The sequence below is a fragment of the Balaenoptera acutorostrata genome, chromosome 13 (assembly GCF_949987535.1).
Source record: "Balaenoptera acutorostrata chromosome 13, mBalAcu1.1, whole genome shotgun sequence".
In the NCBI taxonomy this organism is placed as follows: Eukaryota; Metazoa; Chordata; class Mammalia; order Artiodactyla; family Balaenopteridae; genus Balaenoptera; species Balaenoptera acutorostrata.
In genome coordinates this window covers 83440997-83457328 of record NC_080076.1, presented here as the reverse complement: position 1 = coordinate 83457328, position 16332 = coordinate 83440997, and the positions used below count along the sequence as shown (strand labels likewise).

The window sequence follows — 16332 nt, the reverse complement described above, 5'->3', positions numbered from 1 at the left end:
AGTAAGCATCCAATAAACACTAGCACTTTTATTAGCATCATTATGCTTGCAAATGGAAAGTTCTGGGAAGATGTATAACACGCTGTTAATAGTGGTCCCCTCTTGGAAGAGGATTCAAACTGGAAACAGGAACAGATAGGGGATTTTCACTTTTTAGTTTACTGTTTGAAAATATTTCTACTGCAAGGATGTACTACTTTTGTAATTTAAAAACATTTTTTTAAAAGACAAAAATAAATAAGACGTGGTTCCAGCCCTAAAGGAATCTATAGAATAGAGGTGGAAACACACTCACAGAAAGGCAGCAAATACAGGAGGCAAGGGGTTCTAGAGAAGCCCCGAAAGCACTAAAGCCAGGCCAACGGATAACCCAGAATACATTCCTTGACCTGTTTTTATTGCTCACAATAGGCAATGAAGAAGCCATGGATATAAAGATGTTGATCTTTGGTTCTTCCCCAAACAACTTGAGAGATAAGGAAAAACACATGAGTCATGGACCCCTAATCTGAGCTATGCAGATACTTCTATGCATGAAGAAAGTTTCAAGACTTCTGCTCTGGCTCGGATAAGATAAGTGATATCCTGAGGTTTTCAACTGCTGAGACAGCCCAGTAACTGGGATTGTACAGGTGCGCCCTGCACAGGGGTGCCTACCCGAGGACGCAAGTAGGTCCCAAGGTTCCACCTGCCTGGAGGAACGGGTGCCTTTTTCTAATTTGTACAAACACAGCCATATGCACTAGCAGTGGTCCTGGCCTCTCTCCAACAGAAACATTTGACCATTAGAACCAGAAGTAGTTGTGTAAAATCTTTTCTTACTTAGAGTGTCCGCCACACAACACAACAGGGATGCACAATTAAATTCTAGGACACACTGACATTTCAGAAAGGACCATTTTTGCCTTCATTGAGCTCATTTTTTTTTAAACTTTGTGTCTATTTGTTATTGTATCAGGTGAAAGCAGATAGATAGATTGACACCAAATTTGGAGGATATGTTTGGGACAGTCTGACTTACAATGCTACGTTGTATTCTCAAAACTGGGAATTCCCTGGTGGTCCACTGGTTAGGACTCCACGCTTCCACTGCAGGGGGCGTGGGTTTGATCGCTGGTTGGGGTTCTGGTGTGGCCAAATAAAAAATTTTTTAAAAACTGACTTTGGGACACATTCAGGGAGATATCAAAGAGATAAAGTTGAGTACAACAAGGGGTCTGTGTAACTGCTGATGGGGGAGTCTTGCCATATTGTAAGACTTCATGGACAGAGAAACTAACATTGGTATCGGCTTTTGGCCCCATATTGAACATCACAGAAAGGGTAGACTCTCCAATTACAAGTGTCTACTTGGATTTCAGCTACGTCTCTCACGGGTTACTTTGTGTTATTTATCTTAACAATGGTTCATGATTCTCCCAAGCATCAGAAATGCCTCCTCTTTCCCTGACCCTCTGCTGGTATGGGTGTCAGACTACTCAGTTCCAGGGGCAGGGGGCGGGGAGCAGGGCAGGCAGGGGTGTCCCAGGAGGTATAACTAGTAGGGCATCATGTGTCAGAGGCATCATCTGCTCACTGGTCTCAGTCTGGAGTCAGGGTAAAGATGGATGATTTCATAAATTACCCCCAAACAAACCAGGGCCATTGCCAGGAGCCCAGCTCAACCAGATTTAAGCCCAGAGAGAAACAGGTTTTCAAGTCCTTAGAAGTCTCATCTAGAGTCAGAGCAAAATCTCATTTATCCTTTTACCCATGACTAAAAAGGCTGAGGTTAATATTTTGGGGCCTCCTTCCTGAGAACAGATTGGAATCAGCAAGGCACTTATGGACCCACCAACCTGTTGGTTTTATATAAGGGGGGGGTGGTGGTCTGAGGCCCAGAGGTAGAACCATTTGCAGAGGCCACTCAGATGATCACAGGTTGTGCTGGGATAGCTGGATGCTGGATAGCCTGGCTCATGGTCCCCCAATCACTCATGGTCCTTCCACATGATGCCACCTCTCAGGCTGAATCAGAATCCTACAATGACTCTCATCCAGGGCTGCTGGGAGTGTATTTGGTCGAAAGATAATGAAGGAAAGTTTGACAATTTCTAGCAAAATTTAAAAGTTCCATGACATTTAATTCAAACACTTCTAGGAATTTATCCTATAGATATACTCATGCACATGAGAAATGATGGAAAAAGTCATCCATTGCAATATTTGCATGTTTGCAAGAGGAAAACTACGCATCCATCAGTAGAGGGCTGGTTAAATAAATCACGACATAGGAAACAAGAGAAGCCACTGCAGTGAGAAGCCCGCACACCACAATGAAGAGCAGTCCCCACTTGCAGCAACTAGAAAAAGCCCACACGCAGCAACGAAGACCCAACACAGCCATAAATAAATAAATAAACAGATAGATAGATAGATAAGCCCTGAAGCAAGATGGCAGAGTAGAAGGACATGCTCTCACTCCCTCTTCCAAGAACACCAGAATCTCAACTAGCTGCTGGACAAACATCGACAGGAAGACACTGGAACTCACCAAAAAAGATACCCCACATCCAAAGACAAAGGAGAAGCCACAATGAGACAGTAGGAGGGGCACAATCACAATAAAATCAAATCCCATAACTGCTGGGTGGGTGACTCACAGACTGGAGAACACTTATACCACAGAAGTCCACCCACTGGAGTGAAGGTTCTGAGCCCCATGTCAGGCTTCCCAACCTGGGGGTCTGGCAACGGCAGGAGGAATTCCTAGAGAATCAGACTTTGAAGGCTAGTGGGATTTGACTGCAGGACTTCGACAGGACTCGGGGAAATAGAGACTGCACTCCTGGAGGGCACACACAAAGTAGTGTGTGCATCGGGACCCAGGGGAAGGAGCAGTGATGCCAGTGGAGACTGAACCAGACGCACCTGCTAGTGTTGGAGGGTCTCCTGCAGAGACGGGGGGTGGCTGTGGCTCACCGTGGGGACAAGGACACTGGCAGCAGAAGTTCTTGGAAGTACTCCTTGGCGTGAGCCCTCCCAGAGTCGGCCATTAGCCCCACCAAAGAGCCCAGGTAGGCTCCAGTGTTGGGTTGCCTCAGGCCAAACAACTAACAGGGAGGGAACCCAGCCCCACTCATCAACAGTCAAGCAGATTAAAGTTTTACTGAGCTCTGCCCACCAGAGCAACAGTCAGCTCTACCCACCACCAGTCCCTCCCATCAAGCCTCTTAGATAGCCTCAACCACCAGAGGGCAGAGAGCAGAAGCAAGAAGAACTACAATCCTGCAGCCTGTGGAACAAAAACCACATTCACAGAAAGTTAGACAAGATGAAAAGGCAGAAGCCTATGTACCAGATGAAGGAACAAGATAAAACCCCAGAAAAACAACTAAATGAAGTGGACATAGGCAACCTTCCAGAAAAAGAATTCAGAATAATGATAGTGAAGATGATCCAGGACCTCGGAAAAAGAATGGAGGCAAAGATCAAGAAGATGCAAGAAATGTTTAACAAAGACCTAGAAGAATTAAAGAACAAACAAACAGGGCTTCCCTGGTGGCGCAGTGGTTGAGAATCTGCCTGCCAATGCAGGGGACACGGGTTCGAGCCCTGGTCTGGGAAGATCCCACATGCCGCGGAGCAACTGGGCCCGTGAGCCACAACTACTGAGGCTGCGCGTCTGGAGCCTGTGCTCCGCAACAAGAGAGGCCGCGATAGTGAGAGGCCCGCGCACCGCGATGAAGAGTGGCCCCCGCTTGCCACAACTAGAGAAAGCCCTCGCATAGAAACTAAGACCCAACACAGCCATACATAAATAAATAAATAAATTAAAAAAAAAAAAAAAAAAAGAACAAACAAACAGAGATGAACAATACAATAACTGAAATGAAAACTACACTAGAAGGAATCAATAGCAGAATAACTGAGGCAGAAGAATGGATAAGTGACCTGGAACACAGAATGGTGGAACTCACTGCTGCAGAACAGAATAAAGAAAAAAGAATGAAAAGAAATGAAGACAGCCTAAGACACCTCTGGGACAACATTAAATGCAACAACATTCGCATTATAGGGGTCCCAGAAGGAGAAGAGAGAGAGAAAGGACCAGAGAAAATATTTGAAGAAATTATAAATGAAAACTTCCCTAACATGGGAAAGGAAATAGCCACCCAAGTCCAGGAAGCACAGAGAGTCCCATACAGGATAAACCCAAGGAGAAACACGCCGAGACACATAGTAATCAAAGTGGCAAAAACTAAACACAAAGAAAAATTATTGAAAGCAGCAAGGGAAAAATGACAAATAACATACAAGGGAACTCCCATAAGGTTAACAGCTGATTTCTCAGCAGAAACTCTACAAGCCAGAAGGGAGTGGCATGATATACTTAAAGTGATGAAAGGGAAGAACCTACAACCAAGATTACTCTACCCGGCAAGGATCTCATTCAGATTCGATGGAGAAATCAAAAGTTTTACAGACAAGCAAAAGCTAAGAGAATTCAGCACCACCAAACCAGCTCTACAACAAATGCTAAAGGAACTTCTCTAAGTGGGAAACACAAGAGAAGAAAAGGACCTACAAAAACAAACCCAAAACAATTCAGAAAATGGTAATAGGAACATGCATATCGATAATTACCTTAAACGTGAATGGATTAAATGCTCCAACCAAAAGACACAGCCTTGCTGAATGGATACAAAAACAAGACCCATATATATGCTGTCTACAAGAGACCCACTTCAGACCTAGGGACACATACAGACTGAAAGTGAGGGGATGGAAAAAGATATTCTATGCAAATGGAAATCAAAAGAAAGCTGGAGTAGCAATACTCATATCAGATAAAATAGACTTTAAAATAAAGAATGTTACAAGAGACAAGCAAGGACACTACATAATGATCAAGGGATCAATCCAAGAAGAAGATATAACAATTATAAATATATATGCACCCAACATAGGAGCACCTCAATACATAAGGCAACTGCTAACAGCTATAAAAGAGGAAATTGACAGTAACACAGTAATAGTGGGGGACTTTAACACCTCACTTATACCAATGGACAGATCATCCAAAATGAAAATAAATAAGGAAACAGAAGCTTTAAATGGCACAACAGACCAGATATATTTAATTGATATTTATAGGACATTCCATCCAAAAACAGCAGATTACACTTTCTTCTCAAGTGTGCATGGAACATTCTCCAGGATAGATCACATCTTGGGTCACAAATCAAGCCTCAGTAAATTTAAGAAAATTGAAATCATATCAAGCATCTTTTCTGACCACAATGCTATGAGATTAAAAATCATGGGCTTCCCTGGTGGCGCAGTGGTTGAGAATCTGCCTGCTAATGCAGGGGACACGGGTTCGAGCCCTGGTCTGGGAGGATCCCGCGTGCCGCGGAGCGGCTGGGCCCGTGAGCCACAATTGCTGAGCCTGCGCGTCTGGAGCCTGTGCCCCGCGACGGGAGGGGCCGCGATAGAGAAAGGCCCACGCACCGCGATGAAGAGCGGTCCCCGCACCACGATGAAGAGTGGCCCCCGCTTGCCGCAACTGGAGAAGGCCCTCGCACGAACCGAAGACCCAACACAGCCAAAAATAATAAATAAATAAATAAATAAATAAATAAGAAAATCCTTTAAAAAAAAAAAAAAAAAAAAATCAATTACCGGGAAAAAAACGTAAAAAAAACAAACACATGGAGGCTAAACAATACACTACTTAATAGCCAAGAGATCACTGAAGAAATCAAAGAGGAAATCAAAAAATACCTAGAAACAAATGACAATGAAAACACGAAGATCCAAAACCTGTGGGATGCAACAAAAGCAGTTCTAAGAGGGAAGTTTATAGCTATACAAGCCTACCTCAAGAAACAAGAAAAATCTCAAATAAACAATCTAACCTTACACCTAAAGGAACTAGAGAAAGAAGAACAAACAAAACCCAAAGTTAGCAGAAGGAAAGATAAAGATAAAGAGCAGAAGATCAGAGAAGATCAGAGCAGAAGCATAAAGATCAGAGCAGAAATAAATGAAATAGAAACAAAGAAAACAATAGCAAAGATCAATAAAACTAAGAGCGATGCGCAGGCATCCCAGAACCGGAAGCACCGCGGGGCCAGGCATGGCGGCGGCGGCCGAGGGTGTCCCAGAGACCCACCACGAGGAGCCCGTTCGGGATGATGCCGCCATGGAGACCACTGAGGAAGCAAAGGAGCCCGCTGAGGCTGACATCACTGAGCTCTGCCGGGACATGTTCTCCAAGATGGCAACTTACCTGACTGGGGAGCTGACGGCCACCAGTGAAGACTATAAGCTTCTGGAAAATATGAATAAACTAACCAGCCTGAAGTATCTTGAAATGAAAGATATTACTGTAAACATCAGTAGAAACTTAAAGGACTTAAACCAGAAGTATGCTGGACTACAGCCTTATCTGGATCAGATCAATGTAATTGAGGAGCAGGTAGCAGCTCTTGAGCAGGCAGCCTACAAGTTGGATGCGTATTCAAAAAAAACTGGAAGCCAAATACAAGAAGCTGGAGAAGCGATGAAAAACTTATTCCTGTGGGACAAAGTCTTTTTTAATGTGGGAAGAATGTTTCATAAGACCTGAATCTTGAGGCTGATGAATTGTCAAAACTCCTCAAAAGGCAACTATGCTGGTCGTCCCAGAAACTTCGCAACACTGGAGTAAACTGGAGGACTGTGGCTACTCCTGGAAGAACTTCTTCTGAGGCAGAATCCCTCAAAAGCTCACGCTTATAACTCCTTACCTTTTACTTGAATGCTTCACCATCCATTCAGGACAGAGACTCTCTCAAAGTTTGCATAAACATGGACTTGCCAGTAGAATCAAACGAGCGGGCCTGTTTTCCCTGGTTGCAGTTGAGTACTACATTATTTTCTTAAATGGTTGGTTTTTGAGTTACTGTGTAAATGGTTGTTTTTTTCTATTAAGGATGTAATGTATTGCTAACAAGATTCTAAATTTAAAAAGGAAAACAAAACAAAACAAAAAATAAAACTAAGAGCTGGTTCTTTGAGAAGATAAACAAAATTGATAAACCATTAGCCAGACTCATCAAGAAAAAGAGGGAGAGGACTCAAATCAATAAAATTAGAAATGAAAAAGGAGAAGTTACAACAGACACCACAGAAATACAAAGCATCCTAAGAGACTACTACAAGCAACTCTATGCCAATAAAATGGACAACCTGGAAGAAATGGACAAATTCTTAGAAAGGTATAACCTTCCAAGACGGAACCAGGAAGAAACAGAAAATATGAACAGACCAATCACAAGTAATGAAATTGAAACTGTGATTAAAAATCTTCCAACAAACAAAAGTCCAGGACCAGATGGCTTCACAGGTGAATTCTATCAAACATTTAGAGAAAAGCTAACACCCATCCTTCTCAAACTCTTCCAAAAAATTGCAGAGGAAGGAACACTTCCAAACTCATTCTATGAGGCCACCATCACCCTGATACCAAAACCAGACAAAGATACTACAAAAAAAGAAAATTACAGACCAATATCACTGCTGAATACAGATGCAAAAATCCTCAACAAAATACTAGCAAACAGAATCCAACAACACATTAAAAGGATCATACACCATGATCAAGTGCGATTTATCCCAGGGATACAAGGATTCTTCAATATACGCAAATCAATCCATGTGATACACCATAATAACAAATTGAAGAATAAAAACCATATGATCATCTCAATAGATGCAGAAAAAGCTTTTGACAAAATTCATCACCCATTTATGATAAAAACTCTCCAGAAAGTGGGCACAGAGGGAACCTACCTCAACATAATAAAGGCCATATATGACAAACTCAGAGCAAATATCATTCTCAATGGTGAAAAACTGAAAGCATGTCCTCTAAGATCAGGAACAAGACAAGGATGTCCACTCTCACCACTATTATTCAACATAGTTTTGGAAGTCCTAGCCACGGCAATCAGAGAAGAAAAAGAAATAAAAGGAATACAAATTGGAAAAGAAGAAGTAAAACTGCCACTGTTTGCAGATGACATGATATGATACATAGAGAATCCTAAAGATGCCACCAGAAAACTACTAGAGCTAATCAATGAATTTGGTAAAGTTGCAGGATACAAAGTTAATGCACAGAAATCTCTTGCATTCCTATACACTAATGATGAAAAATCTGAAAGAGAAATTAAGGAAACACTCCCATTTACCACTGCAACAAAAAGAATAAAATACCTAGGAATAAACCTACCTAGGGAGACAAAAGACCTGTATGCAGAAAACTATCAGACACTGATGAAAGAAATTAAAGATGATACCAACAGATGGAGAGATATACCATGTTCTTAGATTGGAAGAATCAATATTGTGAAAATGACTATACTACCCAAAGCAATCTACAGATTCAATGCAATCCCTATCAAATTACCAAAGGCATTTTTTACAGAACTAGAACAAAAAAATCTTAAAATTTGTATGGAGACACAAAAGACCTGAATAGCCAAAGCAGTCTTGAGGGAAAAAAACGGAGCTGGAGGAATCAGACTCCCTGACTTCAGACTATACTACAAAGCTACAGTAATCAAGACAATATGGTACTGGCACAAAAACAGAAACACAGATCAATGGAACAAGATAGAAAGCCCAGAGATAAACCCACACACCTATGGTCAACTAATCTATGACAAAGGAGGCAAGGATATACAATGGAGAAAAGACAGTCTATTCAATAAGTGGTGCTGGGAAAACTGGACAGCTACATGTAAAAGAATGAAATTAGAACACTCCCTAACATCATACACAAAAATAAACTCAAAATGGATTAGAGACCTAAATGTAAGACCAGACACTATAAAACTCTTAGAGGAAAACATAGGAAGAACACTCTTTGACATAAATCACAGCAAGATCTTTTTTGATCCACCTCCCAGAGTAATGGAAATAAAAACAAAAATAAACAAATGGGACCTAATGAAACTTCAAAGCTTTTGCTCAGCAAAGGAAACCATAAACAAGACGAAAAGACAACCCTCAGAATGGGAGAAAATATTTGCAAACGAATCAACGGACAAAGGATTAATCTCCAAAATATATAAACAGCTCATGCCTCTCAATATTAAAAAAACAAACAACCCAATCCAAAAATGGGCAGAAGACCTAAATAGACATTTCTCCAAAGAAGACATACAGATGGCCAAGAAGCACATGAAAAGCTGCTCAACATCACTAATTATTAGAGAAATGCAAATCAAAACTACAATGAGGTATCATCTCACACCAGTTAGAATGGGCATTATCAGAAAATCTACAAACAACAAATGCTGGAGAGGGTGTGGAGAAAAGGGAACCCTCTTGCACTGTTGGTGGGAATGTAAATTGATACAGCCACGATGGAGAACAGTATGGAGGTTCCTTAAAAAACTAAAAATAGAATTACCATATGATCCAGCAATCCCACTACTGGGCATATACCCAGAGAAAACCATAATTCAGAAAGACACATGCACCCCAATGTTCATTGCAGCACTATTTACAACAGCCAGGTCATGGAAGCAACCTAAATACCCATCGACAGATGAATGGATAAAGATGTGGTATATATATACAATGGAATATTACTCAGCCATAAAAAGGAACAAAATTGGGTCATTTGTTGAGACGTGGATGGATCTAGAGACTGTCATACAGAGTGAAGTAAGTCAGAAAGAGAAAAACAAATATCGTATATTAACGCATATATGTGGAACCTAGAAAAATGGTACAGATGAACCGGTTTGCAGGGCAGAAACTGAGACACAGATGTAGAGAACAAACGTATGGACACCAAGGGGGGAAAGCGGTGGGGGGTTGGGGGTGGTGGTGTGATGAATTGGGTGATTGGGATTGACATGTATACACTGATGTGTATAAAACTGATGACTAATAAGAACCTGCTGTATAAAAAAATAAATTAAAAAAAATTCAAAAATTAAAAAATAAATTAAAAAAAAATAATAATAATTTAAAAAATCATGACATAGCTATGCAATGGCAAGCTATACAGACTTAAAAAATGAGGAAACGCTGTACGCTGATATCGATCAATATCCAAGGTATATCAACAAGGAGGAAAAAAAAAAAGAAAGGTGCAAAACAGGGCATCAAAGTATGCTAGCATTTAAGGGGAGAGAGAAAAAAAAGATACACATGTTACTGCTGGTAAAAGTATAGAAAATCTGAAGAATATATAGGAAACTGAAAATGTTGTTTGCTTCTAAGGAAGGCAGCTGGGCTGCTGGAAGAGTTCTCACTTTATTCCATTTTACACTTTTTGAATTTAGTACCATGTGCATGTTAACTATTTAAGAAATAAATATAATTTTAAGAAAAAAGAAAGAGAGGTGCCCAGCTCTGGAAAAGGGAACCCTGCCTCATTTCTGGACTATACACTGCCCAGCACTGTAACCCCTTGACTGTGAGAATAACATCTTGACCCTCTTTCCTCACAACCCTTTCTAGGAAAATACATCTGGCTTAAGCCATGCCTACCAGGATCACTTTCCAAGGACTCTTGGGCAGGGGCATTTCTTTAGTAACTATGGAAGCTTCCAGTGCAATCTCTCAACTACTGGCCATTTGGAGTCTGAGGCTCTGGACTTAGTCAGCTAGTTGAGTTTAGAGCTGCTGAAGAGACCTGGGGGAGAAAAGCACCTTTTGTTATGGACCGAATGTTTGTATTCCCCCCAAATTCATAACCCTAACCCCCAATGTGACTGTATCAGGAGACAGGACCTTTAGGAGGTGACTAAGGTTAGGTGAGGTCATAAAGGTGGGGCCCTGATCTGATCTGATTAGCGTCCTTCAAAGAAGTTGGAAAGATACCAGATCTCTCTCTCTCTCATTCTTTCTCTTCATGCCCACTCAGAGGAAAGGCCATGTGAAGATAAAGTCACCATCTGCAAGCCAGGAAGAGAGCTCTCACCAGAAACCAAACCCTGCCAGAACCTTGATCTTGGACTTTCCAGCTTCCAGAACTGTGGAAAAATAAATTTCTGTTGTTTAAGCCACCCAATCTGTGATACTTTTTTATGGCAGCCCGAGCTAAGACAGACCACGATGTGTATGAGCTGTTGGGAAAGAATTATTAGCTTGCTTTTAGTTGGCCTACTTGGATTTCCACCAGGCTTTCTGAAATTTATCTAGCCAATGTAAATAACACTGACAATGTTTGGCAGATGTGCCCATCTTTTCTTGCTAGACATCCCTGTGTTCTCTCCCCACTGAGATGCACCTGTCATTGTGAGAGAGAAATAGTCACTGGCAGAGAAGTAAATGGAGTTCATTCTATAGTATTCAGTCCACAAATATTTATGGAGAACCAATATATACTAGGCTTTGTTTTGGGTTCTGGGGATAAAGGAATAACAGGACAGACAATGTTTATCCCTTTGCAAAGTTGAAGGGCCCCTGGTGGCAGGCAGATATATAAACAAGCAAACAAAAAAGCCAGATAATTTCAGAGTGACCTACTACTATGAAGGAAACAAAATGGAATTATGTGAGTGACAAGGGTACTACTTTAAATGAGATGGTCGCGGAGGGCCTCCCTACGGAGGTGAGAGTTAAGCTGAGACCTCAATGACAATAAAGAGTCAGATGGGAAAAGAGTTTGGGAGGAGCATTTCAGGCAGAGGAAAAATGCAAGTGCAAAGGCCCTGGGGTAGGTATGAGCTTCCCATGCTAGAGAAACATAGAGGCAATTTATATGGTGGCTGGAGTGTATTGGGAAGCAGGAGGAAACACTTGATCCTTTCGAACTTCATAGGTCACAGTGAACATTCTGGATATTATTCCAAGTCAGTGGGATTTCACAGGAGGGTTTATGTATGGGATTAATACTATCTGATTCATGTGATGATGAATATACACTTTATAATATCATAGAATTTGAGGGTAGGGCTAAATCTTAGAATTCAGCCAATTATAAAAACACAGATTTATAAATTTCAGGAGTCAGGACTTCCCTGTTGGTCCAGTGGTTAAGATTCCGTGCTCAATGATGAAAACATCATGCTAAGTGCAGGAAGCTAGAGACAAAAGACCACATGTTGTATGATTCCATTTGTAGGAAATGTTCAGGATAGGCAAATCCATAGAAAAAGAAGGCAGATTGGTGGTTGCCAGCGGCTGGATGGAAGAGGGAATGGGGAGTGACTGCTTAATGAGCACAGCATTTTCCTTTGGGGTGATGAAAATGTTTTTTACTCAGTGTAGATGGTGGTTGCATGACATTGAAAATGTACTAAACGCCACTGAGTTGTATACTTTAAAATGGTTAACTTTATGTTATGTGAATTTCACCTCAATTAAAAAAAAAAAAACTAGCATTGGTCCTAGGACAAATGGTAGAGGTGTACAGTTTATCCGTTTTCCAATTCACCATATGCAAACCATCTTGCAGGATAACCTGTCGACCCCAGGTCTGCTACTGTGTCTCATGACACAGATGGCTCAGTCCATCAGAACCTGATCATGGCACTCATTCTAGTTAACATCAATTTTTTTGGAGGCCTTCAGTTTTCTAACTTCATTAATTCATTTCTTTATCAATAATTACCTACGGCACAACTACTATCTGCCAGGCACTGGGGTAGATGCTGGGGATAGAATGATGGGCAAAACCAGACCCAGGCTCCATGCTCATAGGGCTTATGATCCAGTAGGCAAGAGAAACATTAATAAAATGATCATCCAGTAGTTGTCTGTGACAAATGCTGGGAAGGACAACTGTGCCCTAGTGAGAGGGATGTGACCTAGCCAGGAGGTCAAGGAAGGCTTCCTGGAGGAAGTGACAGTTAAGTTGCAATCTGAAGACTGTAGGTATTAATAGTGAAAGTTGTTTATCAAGCCCTATTATGTGCCTGTCATTGTGCTTGATATATCAACTCATAACACCCCAAAAGTCCTTTGAGGGATCTACTATTGTTATCACCTGTATTTTACAGATGACGAAACTGAAGCTCAGAGAGGTGAAGTGACTTGCTTAAGGTCACACAGCAAGGAAATCATGGAACCAATATTCAATCAAACTTGGGCAGCCAGACTGATGTAGAAATTTAGGCATAGTGGACAGATCATTAGGTAAGGGCCAATCAGTAAGAGATCATTTGAGGTGGACCAATGGGTCAGGCTGATCAAGATTATAAATATAAAACTGAAATGGTCATTCAGTGAAGGATACCAAACTAGATGCTTTTTTGTTTTTGTTGTGTTTTTTAACATCTTTTGACTTTTATAACTATGGGTGCATGTTTCTTACTGTTACCAAACTCATCAACATCTGAAAGTTGGAGGCTATGAATTGCTTGGCGTAAGATACTAAATCAAGAAGGTGGATCACTTATGAAATAGTGAATACGGAGAACACCAATGATAGTGATCATTCCAGGCAATGCCTCCAGCAACTGCTAGGTGACAAGAAAGAGCAACGAAAAATGTTCCCAGTCTTCCAAAAATTAAATGTCTGTATTTTTAAGTATGAATGAACATGATAAAAATTTCAAGTAGTATAGGAGGTATTGAATAAAAAAAAAAAGTCCCCCTTACACCTTCCCCCTATATCCCTATGTTTTTCCTCCCAAAATAACCTCTTGTCTACTTTTAGGGGGCATATTTTCTTATAATTGTATAATTTTTTTTTGCAGAAAATGTATTTGCTTATATCTCTCTCCTTTAAAATATTGACACAATTGGAACTTTTCCCCCCTTAGTGTATCTTTCCATGTCAGCACATACAGAGCTCCCTCCTTTTTTAAATGGCTGCAGATTCTATAACAATAATAGTTAACATTTGCAGAGTGCTTACTATATAGCTGGCACTGTCCTTGCTTTAACCCATTTAATCCTCACAAAGCCCTGGGAGGTACATTCTATTATTATCCCCACTTTAAATATGAGAAAACTAAGACACAAGTGGATAAGTCACTTCCCAACATCACAAAGCTAGTAACCAGGAGAGCCAGGATTTAGATGCAAGAAATTCGACTCCCAAGTCTACACTCTTAATGACCATGCTAAACTACTACAGCATAAACGTACCATAATTGAATTAATCGTCTTCTCAAGACACTTAAAAAATTATCTATTTTTTGAAAATTGTGCTAAAATATACCGTTGTAAAATGTACCTGGGATTTTGGTTTTATTCGTGTACGGTGAGGCCAACAGATCAGGATATGATTGCCATCAAAAAGATCGTTTGGGAACTTCTCTGGTGGCACAGTGGATGGGACTCCACACTCCCAATGCAGGGGGCCTGGGTTCGATCCCTGGTCAGGGAACTAGATCCCACATGCATGCTGCAACTAAGAGTTCGCGTGCCACAACTAAGGAGCTGCATGCGGCAACTAAGGAGCCCTGGAGCCGCAACTAGGGAGCCTGCCTGCCGCAGCTAGGACCCAGTGCAACCAAAAAAACCAAAGAAAGTTTGTTACTCTCAGTTCCCAAGAGGAGGGGGTGGGAGGCACGCCATGCCACACATGGCCACAAGAGGGAACCCAGAGGTTGGTCACAGGCAGAGAGAGTGAGGGGAAAGCGTGTGTAGAGTCCTTATTGTGATTTCTGAGAGAAGGAATGGGGAAGGCAGGGTAAGCAGCTGAGCAGGTCTAAGATTGGATAGTTTGAATAGTTTTGGTGGGCTCTGGGCTATAGCCCAACTGGTCCCCAGTTGTCTGTTACCTGGCCCTGGGATGGTCAGGGCAGAGGAATTTTGCCTCCTGGGGTGGAAAAGCCAGAGGAAGGGGGTAGTTCAGAGTATGGGCTTTGGAGCTGTTGGTTCGCATATTCTAGGCAAGTCATCTACTATCCCTAGGAATTAGTTAACCTTGGGAGGGGAAGTCTCTCCCCGGTCACTGGCCCCAAGATATCAAAGCATCATAAAATATAGAAAATAAAAAACACGATTAGCACATATACAGAACATAAAATTTACTATTTTAACCATTTATAAGTGGCATTAAACACATTCACACTGTTTTACGACCATCACAACCATCCATCTCCAAAACTCTTCATCTGGCAAAATTGAAACTCTGTACCTATTACGTGATAACTCCCTGTTCCCTCTTCCCTGAAGCTCCTGGCAACTACTATTCTACTGTCTGTCTCTATGAATTTGACTACTCTAGGGTCCTCATATGAGTGGAATCACAGTATTTATCCTTTTGTGACTGGCTTATTTCACTTAAACATAATGTCTTCAAGGTTCATCCACGTTGCAGCATGTGCCAGAATTTCCTTCCTTTTTAAGGCTGAATAATATTCCATTAGGTGTATACTACGTTCTGACTATCCATTTATCTGTTGATGGACACTTAGGTTGCTTCCACCTTTTGGCTATTGTAAATAATGCTACTATGAACATCGGTGTACAAATATCTCTTTGGGACCCTGATTTCAATTCTTTTTGGTATATACCCAGGAGTGGAATTGCTGGATCATATGGTAATTCCACTTTTTTTTGAGGAACTGCCATACTGTTTTCATAACGGCTGCACCAGTTTATACTCCTACCACAGTGCACAATGGCTCTAATTTCTCCACATCCTCATATATTTTCTTCAGAAGTTTTATCATTTTAGGTTTTACATCTAGATCTAATCCATTTTCAGTCAACTTATATGTGTGGTACGGGGTATGGGTTGAGGTTCATTTTTTGGCACATGGGTGTCTAATTGTTCTAACATTTTTGTTCTTCATCTTGGACTTTCACAAATAACACTGCTGTTGTATACCCATACAACTCAACCAATTCACGTATCTAGTGTAGTTCTGTGAGCAAAATAGTGGGAATAATTCCTAACAATAGGATCACTGAACCTAAGACTACATACCTTTAAAATTTTGCTAGAATTTGTCAAATTTATCTCTAAAAATGTTCTAGGAATTATGTTTGGGATGACTGTTTATCACACCCTTTTCAAAACTTAACATTATCACGTTAAATTTTTTTTTTTGGCAGCCTTAGTAAAAGTAGTATTGTATTGTTTTGCTACATATTTGTTGATTCATGAGTTAGGTGGACCAACTTTTCATTATTGGTCATTCTACTTATACTTCACCTAGGTAGAAAAAAAAATCTCATTTTTTAAAATAATAAAATTAATAAGAGCTAATATTTACTGAACAACTCCAGAAGCAGGTCCTGTGGATAATCTCACCCCTCTTGCTAAAGTATTTATTTCAGGGATGGGCTTGTAAGCCAGACCTGTGCTAACCTGGATTCAGACATGGTCCTATGACATGTTACAGTGAGAAGGAAGGGCGGGGCTTTTGTCTGATGGTTTGG

The 16332-nt window shown here is 41.0% G+C and overlaps 1 protein-coding gene across 1 annotated transcript; it reads left to right on the top strand.

The window, feature by feature from the left end:
• The first annotated feature begins 6121 nt into the window (after positions 1 to 6121).
• Positions 6122 to 6909, top strand: LOC103014039 (biogenesis of lysosome-related organelles complex-1 subunit 2-like). Its single transcript, XM_057526974.1, is given in 2 exon segments — positions 6122 to 6508; positions 6510 to 6909. Coding segments are annotated over 2 exon segments (429 nt in total). The 3' UTR covers positions 6552 to 6909.
• The last annotated feature ends 9423 nt before the right edge of the window (positions 6910 to 16332 follow it).